This window comes from Dendrobates tinctorius, unplaced genomic scaffold (genome assembly GCF_039654945.1).
Source record: "Dendrobates tinctorius isolate UK_male_01 unplaced genomic scaffold, ASM3965494v1 ptg000293l, whole genome shotgun sequence".
Classification (NCBI taxonomy): Eukaryota; Metazoa; Chordata; class Amphibia; order Anura; family Dendrobatidae; genus Dendrobates; species Dendrobates tinctorius.
The window spans coordinates 12,084,346-12,108,334 of NW_027361960.1; the positions used below are offsets into that span (position 1 = coordinate 12,084,346).

The window sequence follows — 23,989 nt, forward strand, 5'->3', positions numbered from 1 at the left end:
ACCAGTGCTGTGGAGGTGTAGATGAGATTAATCTGTGCTGCATTTTATGTACATGCTCAGTAGTGACCAGTGCTGTGGGCTCGGAGGTGAGATGAAGCTGTGCTGCACTTTATGCACATGCTCAGTAGTGACCAGTGCTGTGGGGTCGGAGGGGAGATGAATCTATGCTGCACTTTATATACATGCTCAGTAGTGACCACTGCTGTGGAGTAGTAGTGGAGATGAATCTGTGCTGCACTTTATATACATACTCAGTAGTGACCAGTGCTGTGGGGTGGTAGCAGAGATGAATCTGTGCTGCACTTTATGTACATGCTCAGCAGTGAGGCCGGGCTGCGGGGTCAGAGGTGAGATGAATCTGCGCTGCACTTTATGCACATGCTCAGTAGTGACAAGTGCTGTGGGGTCGGAGGGGAGATGAATCTGTGCTGCACTTTATGCACTTGCTCAGTAGTGACCAGTGCTGTGGTGTCGTAGCAGAGATGAATCTGTGCTGCACTTTATGCACATGCTCAGTAGTGACCAGTGCTGTGGGGTCGTAGCAGAGATGAATCTGTGCTGCACTTTATGCACATGCTCAGTACTGACCAGTGCTGTGGGGTCGTAGCAGAGATGAATATGTCCTGCACTTTATGCACATGTTCAGTAGTGACCAGTGCTGTGGGGTTGGAGGCGTGAGTTTGGGAAATTGTGGAGTTGGAGGTATGGCTTACCAACTCCGGCCTGATAACTACTGAGGTTGTTCAGTTGCTTGTTACCACATCTAGTAGGCACTCTACAAAGAGCCATGACCTTCATAAATGTACTTGAGATAATAGTAGTGACATGCTACTACGTGTTCATCTTTTCCCAAATAAGAATTTAAGAGAAAGAAAAAGTGATTCAAAGACAAAAATATTTTTAATTGTCAGTCCTTATAGGGAATTATACATGATCACAGAGAATTGTAAGTTGCACAGGGGTGTCATTTAAAAGGACTGTAGTATAAGGATTATATCCCCCCCCCACACATTGAGAATGATTTCATAATTCACAATATACTGCATCAGGTATCTAATCTTTTTACAGACAACTGAAAATTACTTAAAGAATAACTTTTACATTCTTTTCCATGTCATTAGTAGACATGAACATAAGAAACTTTGTACTATATCTTTATTAGAGAAACCTGCTTCTTTCTCCACCAGGATTGATATTTCATTATCACAATTCTCAATTGACGGGTGACATCTGGATTCAGTGAAGATAAGCTTTTCCATTCCTGGGATAAGAGAGCGGGTGCTCCAAGTTCTCCAGAGAAATCTTATCTTAGGAGAACTTGCAGCAGAACGTCTAATTTCAGTAAATTGAAGTATCTGTCTTCACTGAACACAGATTGTACTCATGACTTGAAAGTGAAAGCAAATTTTTCTAAGATATAAAAAAAATGCTTATTCTCAAATGTACTATTGATTTAATGACAAATTAAAAATTAGTTACTCTTTAACCCTCTAAGGACCAGGGATTTTTTGGTTTTTAAGCTTTTGTCTTGTCCTGTCCTTTCAAGAGCCACAACTTATTTTTCTGTTGACATAGCCGTGTGTAGTTGTGGATGTACTTTTGAATTGCATCATTCTTTTTACCATATAAATGTACTGAAACATGGGTAAAAAAAAAAATCAAGTTGTATGAAAATAAATGCATTTTTTGTTTCTACGATGTTCATTGTGTGGTAAAAGTAACCTGGAAAAATGATTGTCCACCTCGTCTGATTACGGCGATACCAAACATGCATTTTGTTTTTCTATTTAAGTGATGAAAACAAAATTCTTAATATTGCAAAATAACTTTTTTGCTTTGTTGCCATTTTTCCGAGACCGGTAATTTTTATTTTTCTGTTGATTGGGCCGAGGAAGGCAGGAGAACAACAAAAAATAAATAATCTAGTGTCTTTATTTTGTTTCTCCTTGCAATAGTTAAAAGATTAGGTTAATTCCATATTTTAATAGATTGAAGTTTTAAGAACGTGGCAATACCGAATGTTTATTTTCTCCTTTATTTTTAATGGAAAAAAAGTAGAGGGCGATCCAAAGTTATACATATTTTTATATCTTTAAAAACATTTTTTCAGATATTTTAGTGCCTTTAGGGGAAGTGAACCGGCGATCATTTGATTATTGTATTGTTGTAATATATCACAAGCAATTTTGCAATATTTATAGTGAAAATCTTGGCCTCCCCCATGGCTGAGCTTCACAGGACCAAGATGACAGCGACGAGGGTCTTCAGAAGACCCTGGGCCGTCGTAGAAACCCATTGATCCCCCCCCTGATTGCGTCGTAAAGTGCCATGTTACATTTAATGTGTAACTTTTACCTTTTTTCCCCATAAATCAATAGCAGATGTGAAAACAAGCAACTTTTTAATATATCTTATCAGAAAAGTCAACTTCTTTCTCTGTCATAACTGGTCTTTCATTCTCAATTTCCAGGTGAGAAGTATTCAGTGCTGTTACATTCGTGAGACAGGTGATGGCAGCTGCTACTGACAAGATTCTATGAAGACTGGAGGGGAGAGGATCTTTGCCTTAGCGTCACCTCCCTCCATCTGCATAGGAGATGGCAGCTGCTACTGATAAGATTATATCCCAGTAATGTAAAAATCTGTCTTCGCTGAAGATTTTATCCGGGAGTTAATGAGAACGGAAGATCAGATCAGGAGGAGATAAAAGCACATTTTTCTCCCAAGATATATTACAAAGTTTCTTATTTGCATGTGCACTATTGAACTTCAAAATAAAAATGATTTATGCTTTAAAGGGAATCTCACCACAATTGACCTATCTAAACTATTAATATGGGTTTATAAGGTTATAGACTGCTGATTAGAATGTTACCTGTATGTCTCATATCAGATGGCTTTTGTTATTCAGAAATCATGTTATCACTTTATATAAATTACCTCCTCCAGACTCTGGGAAGGACCTTGCCTGGAAGATACTCTGCCTCCAGAGCATGCTTTACATGAAGGGAGAGTTCCCAGTGTGATGTGTAATGGCTGATCTCTGCTCTCACTGCAGAGCTGTGTGTGATTATAACTGACATCTGCAGGTTCCTCTCAGCTTCCCGATCACAGGGTTACACTACAGCAGAGCTCAGAGAGAAGCAAAAGATGTGTTTGCAATAAGACAAGTTTCATTTCTCCTGTTCTGCGTTAGTTACTTGTCTCACTCTAATCACTTCCACTTCATGTAAAATACTCTCTGGAGATGGAGTTATATTCCGGGCACCATCCTCCCCAGAGCCTGGAAGAGGTCACTTCTATAAAGGGATGAGAGAATTTAACAACAAGGAATCTGATATGAGGCATAAAGATAGACTGCTGGAAAAAGTATGATAACCTGTAGGTCAAATGTGATGCCATATCGCCTTAAAGTGCTGCTGTTAGACTGACAGAGGCATTTAAATGGTTAAGAGTTGCGACCAGAACTCTGCACCAGCCTCGGCTGTTAGATGCCGGCTATCTGCCGCGTGTGGCGGGAGATCAGCTCCCTATGTGAGGACGTGAATACAACATCCTTCTGTGGGAAGAAGTGAACTTGTGTGTGAGTAGATGGAGATTACCTTCCAACTGTTTTGAAGTTACGATTGCTTTTTTGTTGGTCAATACTTAAAATAAATGTCGCAGTCAAAATATTGCTTTGGTGAACAAGATTTTTTTTTTTTTTTTTAATAAACATCACCCAGTGGTTCAAATTACATCAATAAATTTTACAATTAAAAAAAAGCTTAATCTCAAAGAAAATGAGTAACCAGAGACAATTAACAATGTCATAAAATGTATTTGGCATTTTTAACAAGTGCATACAAATACAGCTAAAAGCATTTCTGTTTTCCAAGTGCTCTAAAAAGCATCTCAAGTCACAGCCTACACTGAACAGGAACTGTCACTGGATAGGAACAAATACTTGCAAAGAACAAGAACAAAGAATACCTTTCTGATCAGTACATACCTTTGTTTTCAAAAATAGAAACACAATGTATTCAAAAATTAAAAATTATACAGCCATGTTTATGCAGTCTACATTTATCCTGTGTGTGTATATATATTATATATATATTTTTTCCAACGTATCTCACACACACACGCATCCCCACTGTAAGAAGTTTAGTAAGAGATTATGGTGGCTACAAAGCAAAAAAAAAAAGTTAAGACAAAAAAAAAAGTCAAGAGTCTCTCTCTTTCTTCACTTTTACATCCCCAGCAAGAATTGTTGCAATTTCTCCCTGCATGAAGGCCCATGGTACATTTGATCCCACCAGGGGACATTTTTCTCCACTAGGGCAATAAACTTCTCCAGATGATCCTTGCTGTTTAATACTTTGCCTTGAACATGGGAAACAAAATTTGTGAGTAGGTACTGAAGGGCACTGTACAAAGTGGGTGTCCTCCAAACGCTCATGACAAAGTGTGCAGCACAAGGGTATACTGTTTGGTATGGAAGAATCAGGAATGCTTGGGGGGTGCACCTGTTCCATTCCTGCATGGGATGTAGTTCCTCCACTAGAAAGTTGGCTGGGCACATCCCTTGAAGCCATTCTTCTTTGGTTCATAGATGAAGGGGATGGTGGACTGTTACTGTTTCGCCTTGTTGTAGAGTGAACTTGGTTAGCATCCTTTGAAGCATGAGTGCCACCAGCATTATCTGCCACCAATATTAAAGCAGCCATTGGTGACTGGCCATTTTGTGCAGCTTCTGGTGGTGTGGTACGGTTGGAATGAGGAGAGACAGTAGATGGAGGAGAAATGAAAGAAGTACTAGTCATTGGAGAAATTTTAAGACCATCAGGAGCTGGCAGCCATGACTGTCCATCACCATTTATCTTAACAGAACCGCCTTCCCCTTCTGGCTCCGGAGAGGGCTTCCTCTTCCGTGCTGAACGAGCACCTAAAATGGACAGAAAAATAAAATGTTTTAGTGTATAAAAAACATAGAAAGCATGTATGGGCTATAGCCGTCCACAGAAAATTGGTTCTCCACTACAGTTATAATGATGACCTATTCTTAGGATAGACATGTGAAGATAAAAGTCAGGGAGCGGACATCATGTTGGTAAGGGGTTAACGCCAGCCACATTTACTTGAGCTCTGAGTGTCTGGTGCAGATTACTAACACTGGTAGTGGGTCACTGACAATGCATATTACAGCATTAAAGAGAACCCGTTATGACAAACACTATTAAAGAGACTCTTGTCAGCAGGTTTAAAAGTCACAAACCTAAAATAATTGTTGATTAACACATCACATTTCCGCTCTATGCAGATTTGGCTTGGCTCAGCATCTATATGTTCTCAATGAGAAGATATATATATATAGATATATATAGATATATATATATATATATATATATATATAGCCTTCAGACACCTCTGGAAGCAATTTGTTCCAAGGACTGGGATGAAATTGGTCATACGCTATCTTTCAGCCCTGTCAACAAATATAAGCAGGGAGCAGCAAAGGATATATTTGTATTTTTTCGTATATGAAAACACGATGTAGGCAAAAAGACCCTGATTCCAGCAATGTGTCACTTAATTTACTGGGTACAGCAGTTGTGACAGGTTTTAGATTTAGAAATGCAGCAGAGCCGAGAAAGCTAACCCCGCCCAAATCAAGCTCTGCATGTACATGGTCTATAAACAATGAGCTGCTTATCACAGGAGGGGCGGAGTCGGACTAGTGCTCATGTGGCAGCTAGTCTCAGCAATGATAATATGCTAGTGGTAAAACCTTCACTGTAAGTAAACAGCACACAACCTGATAAGTGACACATTGTTGAATCTGTGTTTTAACCCCTATCATGTGGTTCTTAGTTACATAAAAAAAAAACCTGCTGACACATTCCCTTTAAAGTCAACACTTCCTTGATAACATTGTTTATCCGGCAAAACCAGTTGAAAAGAAACTAAGGGCCCCATCACACATAGCGACGCACCTGCGATCCAGACAACGATATTACCTTGTCAGGATCGCTGGTGAGCTGCCAAACAGGCAGCTTCATCAGCGATCAGCACCAGTGACAGGAGGGTAACAAGCGACGCACGTCGCTTAGTTACCCACTGTGTACCTTAGTTACCAGCACGCTGGTGCAGGGAGCTGGTAACCAAGGTACACATCGGGTTTCTAAGCAGCGCGCGGCACTTAGAAACCCGATGTGTACCTTGGTTACCAGCTCCCTGCACAATACACATCGGGTTTCTAAGCGCTGAGCGCCGCTTAGAAACCCGACGTTTACCTTAGCTACCAGCGCACTGATCACTAGTCTCCCGCCTGTCACACGCAGTGATGCGTGCTGGCCAGCGGGAGACCAGCGATCAAAAAAATGTCCTGGCCATTCCAGGACGATCAGCGATACCCCGGCAGGGGGGGCCCGTCGCTGGTCAGTGTCACTCACAGCGATCTCGCTGTTGCGTCACAAAACTTGTGTGATGGGGGCTTAAGGAAGAATTTAATCAGAACCTGACAACCAGTAACAAATTAAAACAGCAGTTTGAAGTTTGCCAAGAGGTTGCCAAAACCAGAAGGCTTGAAGTAATATGCACGATTGCAGCAAAAACTGCAATTTTAGCACAATTTAATCATAGCAAATGTCTCACGCCAAAAGGTTTGCCCTATGAAAAAGTAATAAATAACCCCTTCTCTTGCTGAAGCACACCTTATGACACTCCTACCGGTGTTTGTAGTGACATCACAACTAAAGTGCATGCGACTGACAGTCGTGACGACACAACCTCCTTCTGGTGTTTGTATAAAGTGCATGTGACGACGCCACCTCAGTGGCAGAAAGCCAATGCAGGAAAAAGGGAACACTAGTACAACCAATTAATAATTTTACATAGGGCGAGAGGACGGAATGAAAAAAATATTCAAGATGGAAAACCCCTTTACCTTCAACACATCCGATAAGACAGTCCTTCTTAAAGCAGAATGTACTTGCATGATTACAATTCCACATACTGCAATGGAACAAATCCATTTACTGGGACACAAAAACCGTTCTGCTTTAACATTGTTATACAAAACCTCCAATACAAAAGCGATTGGGTCAGATCGAAGTTGTTTATTTTTAAATTGAAAGATTCTTGAAATCCCGTAGCTATCACTGACCACACTGAACCCCAGAATATAAGCTGACAAGCCCAGTAGAAATCCATTTTCAGCAGTCATTATCACAAGCAACAAATATGTAACCTAGAATCACACTTGGCGATGGGGTGACAGTCCCCTTTCACAATGCTCTAGATGGCAGTAAACCTTCTGCAGCCTAGAGGTCTCCATGGTCCACATCTCTGCTGTGAAGATCAGCTTAGGCAACATGACCACCTCCAACTGCATAGGGCTGGCAGGAAACTCATGTGATTTGCAAAAGAAAGACTTTCAATCACAGAAATTTCTGCCGTAAATTGACATGTGGGTGTACCCCAACAAAAAGACATAGAGGAAACTGCATCCTTTCAAAGCTCCCTGGAAGAAATGGGCTTATGACTAGGCTTTCACTCGTCCAGCATTTCCACTAAAAGCTGGGATTCTCACCCTTTTGCAAGATATCACCAATACCAGCACAACAAAGACATGGCATCAACACATACCAAAAGGCAGCAAAGAAATAAAGATAAGTGGAAAACTTAGTGTAGCTCAGATCTGGAAGTGTAGTCTATAAACACCAAGCTTAAACTAACAAAACTTGAAATGGAAAAAAAATGCTTACGTTATATGCACGCAGATCAGTGGGGGTCCAAGTGCTCAGACTGTTAAGCCCCCGTTACACACTGCGATATCGCTAGCAATATCGCTGTAAAGTCACCGATTTTGTGACGTTGCAGCGATATTGCTAGCGATATCGCTGCATGTGATACTTACCTCCGACTGGCTCCCCCGCTGGTTATCGCTGATCGCGCGAGAAGCTCCTGGACCATTCCTCGTCGTCAGCTTCCTGTGGCGCCGACGAGCGTGGAGCCGGGCGGGAGGATGCAGGATCACCGCGTCTGACAGGTAAGTAGCGACCCCCGTCCCCAGCGATGTCGCTGGAGAGATATGCCTGTGTGGCAGCTCACTAGCGACGACCTAGCGATGCACCAGCGATCCTGACCACGTCATATCGCTAGTCGGGATCGCTGGTGCATTGCTAGGTGTAACGGAACCCTAAGACTGCCACCAATCATTCAAGAGACAGTACAAGAGTTCGGGGAGGCAGGAGCACATACAGAGCAGACTATCAATACAATAGAAAGTCATATTTGTATTAGATTCAGCACTTCACTGCTGCCTGTCGCACAGTCGGAGGCAGTCTATGGAGACCCCCGCAAGCTACAGGATTGAAAAGTGCATAAAAGTTTAGTTTCTTTAAAAGGGATTATCTGGGACTTTGGTAAGTTTTTTTGTATGGGAGTAAGTAGATCCTGTAACGATCTCTTCTGGCCCAGTAGATGACTCTCCATCATTTGACTTCAGATCCACAGAGCAGCTCTTCCTCTTTTGTTCTGCTGACAGGCGTCACTGCCAACATCATGCCTATTGACAGCCGGCTTCCCGCAGTTAGGCACAGGGGAAGTGACCGTCAGTCAGCATGTTATCAGCAGTGATGTCCTGTCGACAGTACAGGGGAGAACTCCTGCTGCAATTTCACGATCCATCACTGCTTTGCGCAGGCAGAAATAGTCATGGGGTAGAACAACCAGGTAGTTTACAACTACTCACTGGTAATATCTTAGCACCATATGGAAAAAAAATAAAATGAAAGTCCTGGATCATCTCCAAGTAAGAGTTTCTCAACTCTTAATAGCATAAACAATCCTTTTGTATGCTGCTCAAACATTCTAAAACTATATTATAGTTCATTATTCATTCTCAGTGGGACTGATGAGTGTAGCACTGAGTTTTTTCCAGCAACACCATAGAGAATGGAGTGGTGGTGGGGGATCCACACAGCTACTACATTCTGATACAGATAAAAGCACCTGCTCTGGCCCCGTATTCAGACCACCAATCTATAAGTTGACACCTATCCTAAAGGATATCTGGAGATATCATAGTTGTCCAGTGAAAGTATTTAAAAACACCACTCCAGCAGGTTTTTTTTTTTCCTTTATTCATCACTGTAGTAATGTCACTAATGTAAGTTCCATGCTCTTGGTCTTAGGGTACCGTTACACCTAGCGACTCACCAGCGATCCCGACCAGCGATACGACGCAGTCAGGATCGCTGGTGAATCGCTGGGTGGTCGCTAGTGAGCTGCCACATAGGCAGATCTCACTAGCGACATGGCGGTGGTCGGGGATCGCTACTTACCTGTCAGACGCGGCGATCCTGCGTCCTCCCGCCCGGCTCCACGCGTCGCTCGTCGTCACAGCAGGAAGCGCCGCAGGAAGTGGCCGACGAGGAATGGTCCAGCAGCTTCTCGCGTGATCAGCGATAACCAGCGGGGGAGCCGGTCGGAGGTAAGTCACATGCAGCGATATCGCTAGCAATATCGCTGCAACGTCACAAAATCGGTGACTTTACAGCGATATTGCTAGCGATATCGCAGTGTGTAACGGGGGCTTTAGATTCACTAGCCGCAGTCTTCTACTGTCCTCTGTGACACTCTGGTCATCTTCTGCAGTTTGACCTGCCGGGTGGCTTTAGTGTTTGCTGGGCGAGCCGAAGGTCACTTACCAATGTAAGTCTATGGGAGTCAGAAGGAGGCTTTCAGACTTACATTGAGAGCTTGTGACAGTTACCTATGCCATCCGATCAGGAGCTACGGTCAAAAGATGGAAAATTGGGACCAGAGTGGCACCAGGAAGACTGCAGCTGTTCAGTATGTTACAAGAGGGAAGGAAACGTGGATTAGTGATGCCACTCCAGCTCTGAAATAGAACACAAAACACTGGAGGAGTGGTGCTTTAAGTGTATAGACATCCTCTAGATTAGACTGTTTTTGGCTCAAAGCTCATGCTACAGCACCACAAAAGCCCCCATTAAAGGGGTTTTCCCACTTTGTTAAACAAGCAGGGAAATGTTTTACCTCAGAAAAAGAATCATTTGTGATCCCATGCTGTAATGTCTGTATACTCTCTTGCTTCCTCCCCTGCCCAGGAGCTGTGGTATGATCAGACCATGTCCCGGCACGGTCAGACACAGCCATTACACAATACACAGCAGGGGCACATTTATAAGATTATCTCAGCACAGGAACATTTTATTTAACATCCAATTGTGGAAAAGATAATTATTCAAAGATCTGTTGATTAAAATGAACTTTTGTTCTTGGGACACAACTTTAAGGGATTACATTAACATTATTGAATACAAAAGTTCCAACAGACAACAAAACTTCCCCATCAGGTAAGGCCTTAAGACACCTTAAAATAACTGGCGGCCGAAAGCAAATTGCTCCCAACTTCCCCATACAGATGAACAATCATCAGAGTAAAAAAGTGGAGAAAAAGGTAACAAGCACTTCAAGATTATCTCCAATGTGAACAAGAGGATCAGACGGTCAACAAACTCAGTGGTGTCAGGAGAAGAACGAGGATTCCACAGCAGATGACTGGCCGCTGCAGCCAATCTAACATGTATATTGGGGGAAGGGCGATACGCTCATTCACTGCGCTATAAATAGCAGAAAAAGAACACTCACAAATTGCATATCAAAATAAGGCAGACATTCATTTAAAGGACATATCTACTTCACAACATATTTGTTTCAGTGTAAGAAAACAAAGGGAATCTGTCACCCTTTTTATGCCCTATGAGCTGCCGGCATTGACATCAGGGGCTTATCTATAGCATTCTGTAATGCTGTAGATAAGCCTCCGATGTAACATGAAAGAGAAGAAAAACCCGTTAGATTATACTCACCGGAGGGGGCGGTCCGGTCCGACGCCTCCCATCTTCATATGATGTCGTCCTCCTCTTCTCTTCCTGTAGTGGCTCCGGCGCAGGCACACTGCTCTCCCTGTTGAGGGCAGAGCAGAGTCCTGCAGTGTGCAGGCGACAGGAGGGCTCTGGCGCCTGCGCACTGCAGTATTCTGCTCTGCCCTCAATAGGGCCGAGCAGTGCGCCTGTGTCGGAGCCACTACAGTAAGGGAAGAAGAGGACGGCATCGTATAAAATGGGAGGCGTCGGACCGGACTGCGACACCCATCGGACCGGACCGCCTCCCTCCGGTGAGTATAATCTAACGTGTTTTTCTTATCTTTCCGGTTACATCGGGGGCTTATCTACAGCATTACAGAATGCTGTAGATAAGCCCCTGATGTCAATGCCGGCAGCTCATAGGGCAAAAAAAGGGTGACAGATTCCCTTTAAGCCACTTTGCAAATATTCATAAAAGGCTATATATGTGTATATGCATCTCACATTCAGAGCAACGCAACCTAGTAACAGGCTGCAGATAAATGTATAGTACGTTCCTGCAGTCATTCAACAGTCACACCACCCCCTGCTCCGGTTTCGGCCTCATTTATTAAGGGACTAAATGTGTTTGTAAAAGTAAGATGCAAGGAGGCATCTGCAAAATTTTGGATGGGATGCTGACAGTATAATAGAGAAACCCTTTCTAAAACACCCAATTGTGATGGGATGCCAATACTGGCACTGAGCGTGGCCTTCAGCATAACCACCAATAGAATAGGTGGTCAACATGAGAGCAATTCACTGACACCCTCAAAGATCAGCTGAAACGAGACCTGGTAGTGGCCAGAACGAAGACGTGTGGGGCAGGACACCACAGCTTCATACACTGCTAAGTGGTCACTACAGAGAACGAGTGAATAGGAGATAACTACTGCAAACTGGCAATGTACTCAACTTAGGCCGGTTTCACATTAGCGTTTTTTCAGCGCACGCACGGCCGGGGGTAGCTCCGCCCCCGAACCGGCTCTCTGCCCGGCGTGCCCGCCCCTTGCTTGTAGCGCCGCCTACTAGCGGACAGCGGCGCCTGCGATCGGCGCACCCTATCTTTAGCATAGGGTGCGCAGATCGTGCGCAGGCCGTGCGCTAGTTGCGCTTTGACCTGCGCTGCTCACTTTTGACGGTGCGCCGTGCGCGCCAAAATCCGAAAAGTTTGATTTTGGCGCGCACGGCGCACCGTCAAAAGTGCGCAGCGCAGGTCAAAGCGCAACTAGCGCACGGCCTGCGCACGATCTGCGCACCCTATGCTAAAGATAGGGTGCGCCGATCGCAGGTGCCGCTGTCCGCTAGTAGGCGGCGCTACAAGCAAGGGGCGGGCACGCCGGGCAGAGAGCCGGCTCGGGGGCGGAGCTACCCCCGGCCGTGCGTGCGCTGAAAAAGCGCTAATGTGAAACCGGCCTTAGTGGCAGCTATTGCCGCAGCTTTCAGCTGATCAATGGGAGGTTCTGGGTGTTGGACCCCAACTAATCTAATAATGATGACATATTGATGGTCTTCTCCTAGGATAGATTAAGACTAGCGATGAGCGAGTATACTCGTTGCTCAGGTTTTTCCGAGCATGCTCGGGTGTCCTCCAAGTATTTTGGCGTGCTCGGAGATTTAGTTTTTGTCGTCTCAGCTGCATGATTTGCGACTTGTAGACAGCCTGAACACATGTGTGGAATTTCCCTAACAAACAGGCATTCCTCACATGAATTCAGGCTGTCCAGCAGCCGCAACGACGAAATCTAAATCTCCGAGCACGCCAAAATACTCGGAGGACACCCAAGCATGCTCGGGAAAATCAGAGCAACGAGTATACTCGCACATCACTAATTAAGACAAACGCAATTAGTCCAGCCACTATTGTTAAAACCTCTATAGCATTTTATTTTAGAAGCGTTTGTAAAAACCAGAAAACATTCCATATATACAAATTGGTGCAGATAGAAATCACCGCAGTAACCAACATGTTTCGGACACACACTCAACATTAATAATGGTACATCAGCATGTGACACCTCACACAACCTCTTCAACTCTAAAGTCATGCTTACACAATGCGATGACATTGCCATTTCTCTAAAATAGCTGAAAAAAACTTCGCAATTTTACCAATTTTGCAAAAACACGGCAAACAAAAAACGCAGCACAATTGCGTAATATGGACATGGCCTACCACCGGTTCAAAATTGACAAAATGTCGCTTCTAACAAAATATTTGTGTGTCAGCTCAACAGATCTTTCTTTAAAGCCTTTAGGCTGTGTGCACATGCTGCGGATTTTGCTGCGGTGTACAGTACCATGATTCCCTATGGGAATCAAAAACCGCAGTGCAGACGGTGCGGAATTTTCCGCTCGGATTATCTGCGGTTTTCAATCCGCAGAAAGAATTGACATGTCAATTCTTTCTGCGGATTCCACTGCGGTTTGCCATCTCCTCCATTGAGGAGATGAAAAACTGCAGGGCAAAACCGCAGAGCAGTCCGCAGGTAAAACCGCCGGTATTTTGACCTGCGGTTTCACCTGCGGATTTTACAAAATCCGCGCGGATGAATCCGCACCTAATCCGCAGCGTGTGCACACAGCCTTAAGGTAACCTGTCAGCAGGATTGTGCTCAGTAACCTACAGTGTCACGTCGGTGCACTTAAACTGAATTAATGATACTTGGGTTGATTAAATCTGTCTTGTGGTTGTTGTGTAATCTTTATTTTTGATAGTATAAATGATGCTAGAGAAAAATAATAGCCTACTCGAAAATGGCACCACCGACAGCCACTGCTGCACAGGAGCGGCCGGAGAGAGAGATAGAGAGATAGAGAGATAGAGAGACAGAGAGACAGAGAGACAGAGAGACAGAGAGACAGAGAGATAGAGAGATAGAGAGATAGAGAGATAGAGAGATAGAGAGATAGAGAGAGAGATAGAGAGAGAGATAGAGAGAGATAGAGAGAGAGAGATATTGCACCCAGAAAGAATATCGGGTTAAATTAGTGTCTGGAGGATCCGCCAGAGGAAAAAAACGTTACAAGGTGTGTTTTGAAATCTTTGAGGATGGTGACGGACAGCAACTTTTGGCGGATCCTCAAAAAAAACGGATGCAACGGACAGCAATCCGTCACGATCCGCCATTAATGCAAGTCAATGGGGAAAAAAAACGGATCCTCAAAAAAAATTTGAGGATCCGTTTTTTTCAAAACCTGGCGGATTGTGACTGATTGCAAAAAACGGAAGTGTGAAAGAGGCCTTAGCGATGTACCAGGGATCCTGACCGCGTCATATCACTGGTCGGGATCGCTGGTACATCGCCAAGTGTGACAGTACCTTAACATAAGGATCACAAAGTGCCTACAAAGTCCCAAAACATCCACGATAGAATCATGTACATTCGCATTAGAAGGAAACCTATGAATGTGACCATCATTCAACTCAATGCAACAATTGCAGACGCAACAGAAATGAACATTGAAGACTTCTACGTCAAGTTCAAAGCACAATCAACAGAACCCCAAGAATGGAGAGCAACTACATTAAGGGCGACTTCAACACTAAAGTGGAGGAGAGGATGGAGTGGTCAGCAGACACATCCTAGGAAGAGTAATGAGCTTGTGGACCGTGCTGTACTGTTCTTTCATGATAAAACTTAGAATCGCCAACACCTTCACCCAGTCAAAGAGGCACATCTACACCTGGACATCACCAAAAAGACAGCACCGCAATCAGATCGACTACTACCAATGCCAGCAAAAAAGGAAGGGATCAGTTCTCTCTGCAAGAACATTACTAGGTGCAGACTGAGTAATCACCAACTCCTCATAGCCAAAAAAGACCAGATCATATGAAAATACAGAATGGTTCAAGAACGGACATCGGACATAAGACAAGGATGCATATTCTCACCATTTCAACCTCTGTGCAGAAGTAATCACAAGGAAGCTGGTTTTATATAATTGGGCGGCACGGTGGCTCAGTGGTTAGCACTGCAGCCTTGCAGCGCTGGGGTCCTGGGTTCAAATCCCACCAAGGACAACATCTGCAACATCCTCCCACATTCTAAACACATACTGATAGGGAATCTAGATTGTAAGCCCCATTGGGGACAGTGCCATAATGTCTGTGGAATTAATGGTGCTATATAAATGGGTAAAATAAATTAAAAAATAAATAAATTTGAGTGGTTTGGGGAAAACAGACAGAAGAACCATCAGCAATCAGATACGCAGATGATATAACCCTGCTGCCAGAGTGTAAGAAGAACGTAAAGCTAATCCTGAAGCTGAAAGAAGAGAGCAAGAAGATGGGACTTGAACAAAGAAATCCAAAATCATGACCACCACAAACAAGGAATTCCACTCAAAGATTACATGTGAATAAATAGAAGTAGTTGACAATTTTGTTTCTCTCGAGCCACTCATTGACCGAAGTGGCAGTTTCATAGTAGATATGAAATGTTTATTAGCACTGGGGCATGCGGCCATGGCGAGCGTGGCCCAAATATGGAAGCGCAAGGACGTCTCAGTCAAACAGTGCAATTGCGACATGGTTGTGAGACCGACACTCATGAAAAAGAGACAGATGAAAAACTGTTGCCTTTGAACAGAGAGCTAGTGAAGACTTACGAATCCTATGGACAGCCAGGCTCACCAACAAATATGTTCTTGAATACATAAAACTAGAGTTGTCCCGGAAAGGCAAAGTCGCCAGACAGAAACTTACTTACTATGGACATGTGGTGAAGACAATCACTAGAAAAGGAGATGTTACACTGAAGGGTCAGTGATAACAGGAAATGTTAGAGGTTGCTGCCAGGATACGATCAAGAGTGATAAGGGAATGAACATCAGACAAACAAAAAAGCCATGGAAAACAGGACAGCATGAAGGGAACTGACCTACAGAGAATCCAGTGGTCAGAAAGAGAAACAATATACATTTAAGCAGCTGAGTATGGCGGCTGTAAGCATGCCCGGAAATGATGACCAGCCGGCTCCATGCTGAGCCGGCCATCGGCGATGCCAATTTACAGCTTTCACTCTCCGTGACTGGAATTGCACTATGCACACTTGCATGACTGGAAGTCAGCGACTCCAAGGAGGAATACAATTATTTTCTCCCAGATGCCACACTTTCACAACACTAGTAACCTACAGATTAACCCTATACTGGATGGTTAATAGCATTATTGGATCTGACAAGTTTCTTTACACCTCCCAATAAATTGAATAGAAAATGAGATGTCATAACTTACCCCAAAATTACAGCAATGAAAGGTACAATGTACCCCGCTTTATAAAATCAAGACCTTGGCACTGCTCTGTTGATTGGAATATAAAATAGTTACAACTTTGTTTGTCAAAAACTAAAACTAGTCATCGCCATAATCCTGTCACCCTACAGAAATTTCACACCAATTGCTGACTAGAACACACTTTGTGCACAATTCGTATTTTGACCATATCATTTTTTAGGCAGATTTTCCAATTCCAAGATGAATAACCTTGAATGCTTATTGTATGAAGCAAATCAGGTGATGGGTATGTGTAATGAGGAGGGTGAGGCCTAAAGATACAACACCCTTTTTCAATGTGTGCAGAATAATTAGGCAACTTGCTTCTTTCAGACAAAATGGGCCAAAAAAATTAACTGACTCCAAAAAGTCAAATTGTTACAGAGGAATACAGCACTCCTGAAATCGCTAAGATATTGGAGCATGATCACAGAAACATTAAGAAGTGTTGTTGCAAATAGTCAACAGGGTCACAAAAAAGCACGATGGAAAAAAAAAAAAAAAGGACATTACCTGTGGAAGATTAGAAAAAGAAGAAGGCGTGAAGCAACTGGGAACCCATTATCCTCCAGTGCTGTCGTATTCCAGAACTACCACCCCCCTGAAGTGTCCAGACGTACAAGGTGTTCAGTACTCCGACATGGCCGAGGTAAGGAAAGTGGACAACCGACCACCACTGAACAAGACACAGAAATGGACATGTCAAGACTGGACCAAGAAGTATTTGAAGACAAATTCTTCTAAGGTTTTATGGACTGATGAGATTCCATTGACTTCACAGACCAGATGAATGGGCCTATGGCTAAATCAGCAACAGGCACATACCTTCACTTCGACTCAGATGACAAGGTGGATTACTTCTATGGGAAGCATAAGTAGGACAGTGCTCCACTGAAGGCCTTAGAGATGACAGATTAATTACCAACATGTCCCCCTTTCTTGATCATCAACAGATTAAGAAACTGACAGACTATGGATGGAAGACTTATTGAGAAGAGTGGCTATACCACTGTTGTTCAATAGTAAAATCAAAAATACAAATTGCCAAATTGTGCCAGTGTAGAAACACACAACAGAAGTCTCTTCAGGCCCTCCCTCACCTTACAAGGCTGTGTGCACACACAGCGTTTTAGCAGATTTGCCAATAAATCCGCTATAAAAACGCTAAAAATAAGCTTCCCATTCATGTCTATGCATTTTGCACTTCTTGTGCATATTGATGCGTTTTTTACCACGAAAAAAAAAACGCTTTGGGGTAAAAAACGCAGCTTGCTCATTAATTTCGCGGATTTTTCCGCATTTCTGGCCATTTCTATGGGTCTGGAACCGCGCGGAAAAAAATGCATAAAAACCGCGCAGAAAAGAACACGCGGTTTCTGGGAAGGAAGTCCGGTTTTTAAGCAGAAATTTTCTGCTACGTGTGCACATAGTCTTAATCATTGAAAAATGTAAAATTTCCCCCAAATAAAAATTGAATTGAAAATCGCTAACAAAATAAAAGATTTCCCAAGTTGAACGCTATGTAAACTATAAAGAAAGATTGCGGAATTCTCTTTTTGAAAATCATTTCTTCAACGTAAAAGTACAATGATTCACTATCTCATAATCTACATTACATATCACCAAAAGATTCAGTGATTCTGGAAAAAATTATGTGCACAAGGGAGGAGACCAATCTGCCTGCAGTCTATGGGTCCTAAGGCTATGTGCACACGCTGCTGATTCTGCTGCGGATCCACAGTGGTTTTGGCCATATCAATTGACATATCAATTCTTTCTGCGGATTCCGCAGCGGTTTACCATCTCCTCCATTGTGGAGATGATAAAACCGCAGGATAATCCGTATGTAAACCGCAGGTCTTTTGACCTGCGGATTTTGAAAATCCGCACGGATCAATCCGCAGCAGATTCTGCAGCGTGTGCACACAGCCTAAAGCAGCCATGCAATAATACCAGGCAGACATCACTACAAGGGCTCAGGAATACTTCTAGAAATCATGATCAGTGAATGGCATTCACCGCGCAATCCACAAATGTAACAAAGCTGTATCATGCAATGAAAAAGCCATGTCTGCACAATCCAGAAATTCTGCCCTGGGCCTTACAATGGACTGAGCCAAAAAGGAAAACTGTTCTGTAGTCAGATGCTGAAACTCTTTAAGGAAAACCCCTGGCCCTGTGGACTGTAGAAGAGAGGGCCCATCCAGCTCAATAGAGCTCAGGTCATAAGCCCGCTTCTCTAATGGTATGTGGCTGCACTGTGCCTATGGCATGAGCAGCTTACACCTCTAGACAGTCACCATCAATGCTGAGGATTATATAGAGGTTTTGCTGACATGCTCCCATCCAGAGGACGTCTATTTCAGAAGAAGATCTTGGATATTTCATCAGGACAGTGCTAAACACATACTGCACCCATCACAACAGCATGACTTCACAGAAGAAGAGATCGGGTGATGGACTGGTCGCCTGCAGTCCGACCTTTCACTATTAGAAAACATTTGGCTCATTATGAATAAAGAAAAGTCCGGCAACTAAGATCAAGCAGCAAGAATGGGAGAACATTCATCTCCCAAACCTCCAACAAATGATCTCTTTTCCCAGCCATGTAAGAAGAACAGAGCATGCTACACAATGGTAGCCATCGTCCTGACCCCACTGTTTGGAGATGCCTTGCTGCTATCGCCATACTACACTGACATCCAGTGTCCATCTCTGCCATCAGGTGTTTAAACATGCAGCAAAAGTCAAAAATGCGGATCCGGACACCAAAAAAACGTTGCATTGTCTGTTCGGTGATCTCAGCGGACGACAAAATTTTGGCGGATCCGCAGAAATACGGATGCAATGGACAATCGTCAGTCAAAATCTGCCGATAATGAAAGTCAATGGGGAAAGAAACGGATCCGCCAAGAAAAATGGCGGATCCGTTTTGTTTGCAAATCGGAGGATTTTGACTGATAGTGACAAACGGATGTGTGAAACAGGCCTAACGGGTGGAGGCTGCTCAGGAAGAATCATTTAAGTTTAATAGCATAAAAAATATTTAAGATGAGCACACGTTTAAAATCAAGGTAATAAGCTGATAGCAAGTGCCCTCCATGTAGCAGCACTCTCTCCATGTGCTCAGCAGCCGGGAGCTCAGCGACAGAACGTGGCCTCCAATGCTTACACACAGCGCCATTCAGTGCAGTCATTACAACACTGAGCCCCAGCGGCCATACACGCCCAGGTTTCATCACTACTGTAGCGTCATCCTACGTAGCAAGCTCTATGGCCGCCTTCTGCAGCTACACTGATGACACACCAGCCACACATTTCACAACCCTTGCGGTTTCTCTGTACGTTACAGAAACTCCAGTACCTTAGGGCAAGGCTTCAGATTTATTCCAATTTAACCCCATAAAGAAGAAAAATACAAATCCATACATGTCAAGAGGCAAGACCATGGCCCGAGAATGAAACAAGTCAGGCAGGCTGCAGGACATAGAAACCTCCAGAAGGATTATGCAATGTGCTCATTCTTATTCTAAAAGCCAATGTGCTGTTCACACAGATCTCCGATAAACCCTAAGGCCTCTTTCACACTTGAGAGAGAGAGAGAGACAGACACTCTCCAGGCAGGACCACGCAGCACAGCTGCACACACACTCCAGGCAGGACCACGCAGCACAGCTCCACACACACTCCAGGCAGGACCACGCAGCACAGCTCCACACACACTCCAGGCAGGACCACGCAGCACAGCTCCACACACACTCCAGGCAGGACCACGCAGCACAGCTCCACACACACTCCAGGCAGGACCACGCAGCACAGCTCCACACACACTCCAGGCAGGACCACGCAGCACAGCTCCACACACACTCCAGGCAGGACCACGCAGCACAGCTCCACACACACTCCAGGCAGGACCACGCAGCACAGCTCCACACACACTCCAGGCAGGACCACGCAGCACAGCTCCACACACACTCCAGGCAGGACCACGCAGCACAGCTCCACACACACTCCAGGCAGGACCACGCAGCACGGCTCCACACACACACACACACACACTCCAGGCAGGACCACGCAGCACGGCTCCACACACACTCCAGGCAGGACCACGCAGCACAGCTGCACACACACACACTCCAGGCAGGACCACGCAGCACGGCTCCACACACACTCCAGGCAGGACCACGCAGCACGGCTCCACACACACACACACTCCAGGCAGGACCACGCAGCACGGCTCCACACACACACACACACTCCAGGCAGGACCACGCAGCACGGCTCCACACACACACACACACTCCAGGCAGGACCACGCAGCACGGCTCCACACACACACACACTCCAGGCAGGACCACGCAGCACGGCTCCACACACACACACACTCCAGGCAGGACCACGCAGCACAGCTCCACACACACACTCCAGGCAGGACCACGCAGCACGGCTCCACACACACACTCCAGGCAGGACCACGCAGCACAGCTCCACACACACACTCCAGGCAGGACCACGCAGCACAGCTCCACACACACACTCCAGGCAGGACCACGCAGCACGGCTCCACACACACACTCCAGGCAGGACCACGCAGCACGGCTCCACACACACACTCCAGGCAGGACCACGCAGCACGGCTCCACACACACACACTCCAGGCAGGACCACGCAGCACGGCTCCACACACACACACTCCAGGCAGGACCACGCAGCACAGCTCCACACACACACTCCAGGCAGGACCACGCAGCATGGCTCCTCACACACTCCAGGCAGGACCACGCAGCACAGCTCCACACACACACACTCCAGGCAGGACCACGCAGCACGGCTCCACACACACACTCCAGGCAGGACCACGCAGCACGGCTCCACACACACACTCCAGGCAGGACCACGCAGCACAGCTCCACACACACACACTCCAGGCAGGACCACGCAGCACGGCTCCACACACACACACACTCCAGGCAGGACCACGCAGCACAGCTCCACACACACACTCCAGGCAGGACCACGCAGCATGGCTCCACACACACACACTCCAGGCAGGACCACGCAGCACGGCTCCACACACACACCCCATGCAGGACCACGCAGCATGGCTCCACACACACTCCAGGCAGGACCACGCAGCACGGCTCCACACACACACTCCAGGCAGGACCACGCAGCACGGCTCCACACACACACTCCAGGCAGGACCACGCAGCACGGCTCCACACACACACTCCAGGCAGGACCACGCAGCACGGCTCCACACACACACACTCCAGGCAGGACCACGCAGCACGGCTCCACACACACTCCCCATGCACTACCTTATGAAAGGATCATCGCCAGACCTGACGCTCTGCACCATGTCCACACCCCATCATAAAAGTGAAAGCAGTCGTGCTGTGACAGGCTCAGCCACCACGGGCCCTGCCCCCTCCACAGTTGGCAGCCATGCAGAGTGGGTGCTGGCAGGTATGGGGCACCATGGCCAGAGTGGCAGGAGGCCTCAGCACTAGCAGCCATGACTGGCGGCTCCCCGCGTACACAGCATGGCGGGGGTGACGCACACGGTGAAAAGGCTCATACCGGATTTCGCAGCCGGGTTGCTGGCCTCAAAGCCCAGAACCCTCCCTGTGGCCGAATCCTTCTTGAATTTGCCTTCATATGGCGAGTGATTGTGCTGCAGGGCCATCAGCGTGTCCCGGACCGTCCTGGGCTTGCTGAGCCACTCCTCCGCCCTGCCCTTGTGGTTCTCGCCCAGCTCGGAGTAGCTGTCCGCCCGGTGCTTGTCCTTGGCCTCGTGCTCGCTGCTGGACACCGAGCCCGGCCGCTTGCTGCCCATCTCCGCAGAGGTGGTGGCGACCAGCGAGATGCCCAGCGGAGGCGCCCGCCCGTTCATCAGGGCCCCCAGCGAGGTGGGCACGGCGCTAGTCCTGCGCAGGTTCGGGCTCTGCCGGTTCAGTTCGGGCGGCTCGTCGGGTTTGGGGAAACCGTTGGGGAGAAGGATGCCATTGACCTGCCGCCCGTAATCCGAGGCCAGGCGGGGCGGCGGCCTCTCCGACACCAGCGGGTAGCGCTCCAGGCACTGCGGGGGAGGGGGCTGCTGCGAGCTCCTCGGGCCGCCCTCAGGGGCCCCCACCGGGTGCCCGATCTGCGCCATCTCCTTGGCGGTAAGCTGCGGCTTCACCGACGATGACGTGGAGGAGGAGGACGAGGTCGGTGGCCCCGGGGACCGGCCGTCCTGGAAGCCGTGCGCCCGCTTCAGGTGGCGGGCCGTCTCGATAACGAACTCGATGCGATCGGCGCCCTCGTAGTTGACACAGCCCCGGCACACGGGCTCCGTGAAGTCCCAGATCATGGCCCATGGCATGCGAGGCAGGTCACACAGGTAGCACGACTGTCTCCGGGAGGCGGCCACCGCGGCGGATGACATAGCAAGAAAGAGCAGATCCAAAGGCGAGCGGAGACCGGAGGGGGAGTCAGCCAGCACGGGGAGCTGGGCGGCGGCGCCCTCCGCTGTGGCGAGCTCCGGCTAGAGACATGCACACTACGCCCAGAGCCCGGGAGCAGGCGGCGGGTCCGTGTCTGTGCAGCGCTCCTGCTCTGCCTGCCTCAGCTGCGCCGGGAGGGAGGAGGAAGGGGGAAGGGAAGGAGGCTGCTGATTGGCTGCGGCCTCAGTCACCAGAGGAGCCCCCCTCCCTCTACACAGCCAAAAGCTCACAACAACTCCAGCGTTAACCCCTTGCTGTGCCAGCCGGGATAGTCCTGCCAGAACATGGATGTGGCGGGCTGCACCGTCTACAGCGTCCCGCCGATAGTTACTTTCAGCCGCTTTTCCCCGCACGACGGCTTCCCGCCTCTCGCTTCAGGCTCCTTGGCAAAGCCGGTGACGTCACGGCCGAGCCAACCGTTGTGATTCCAAGTTCTCTATTTACTTGATTCTTCGACAGTCCCCGTCCAGCCGCCTCCTGTGTGCGCAGGCGCAGTAACTGCCACTCGGCGAGCACGCCCACGCTTCCTCCCCCTCAGTCTTTGAACTGCTGCCAAGACAACAAACAAGAGCCGCTGCTGACTGACTCAGTTACTATGGCCGCTGGGGGAGGGGGCCGGTGATGCAAGCACATTCTCGCTTTCGTATAATTAGGGCCGGCTAGGTGACCTTACCCCTCCACTCCTGTCTGGGGGTGCAGCCGCCATGTTACATACGTGTCACTGCCGCAAGCATGTGAAGGTTAGGGTGGGTCACTGTGAATGGAAACTAGAGGCGGTTAATAATTAGAGAGAAGCATGGCGGAGAGCCAGGGCCTTCCAGAACTCACTCTCCTCTCCCACAGGACGCGGCTTGTGGAAAATGGCCTCGGTACAATGCTGCTGAATCACTTCGCCAAAGGCGCTTGCGTTAGCAGGAAAGGAGAGGTCAAAAGCCCAGAGCGCTCACACACGGCCGGCGAGGAAACGGCCCCTTGTCACTGGCATCCGTTGTGCTGAGGGACTAGGCCCCAACCCGCGCCATGGAGCACACAGCTCCCCGTAATGTTGGGGCTTCCTCAGAGGCGCCAGCCGGCCTGTGCAGGCGAGGAAACAGCCCCTTGTCACTGGCATCCGTTGTGCTGAGGGACTAGGCCCCAACCCGCGCCATGGAGCACACAGCTCCCCGTAATGTTGGGGCTTCCTCAGAGGCGCCAGCCGGCCTGTGCAGGCGAGGAAACAGCCCCTTGTCACTGGCATCCATTGTGCTGAGGGACTAGGCCCCAACCCGCGCCATGGAGCACACAGCTCCCCGTAATGT

At 47.2% G+C, this 23,989-nt stretch overlaps 1 protein-coding gene across 1 annotated transcript; it reads right to left on the reverse strand.

The window, feature by feature from the left end:
- Window positions 1-881: 881 nt before the first annotated feature.
- IRF2BP2 (interferon regulatory factor 2 binding protein 2) lies at window positions 882-23,242 on the reverse strand. Its single transcript, XM_073560132.1, has 2 exons — window positions 21,787-23,242; window positions 882-4,927 (listed from the first exon to the last, which is right to left on the reverse strand). Exons 1-2 carry the CDS (start codon window positions 22,631-22,633, stop codon window positions 4,206-4,208), a joined length of 1,569 nt encoding a protein of 522 aa, XP_073416233.1. The 5' UTR covers window positions 22,634-23,242; the 3' UTR covers window positions 882-4,205.
- Between the last annotated feature and the right edge of the window lie 747 nt (window positions 23,243-23,989).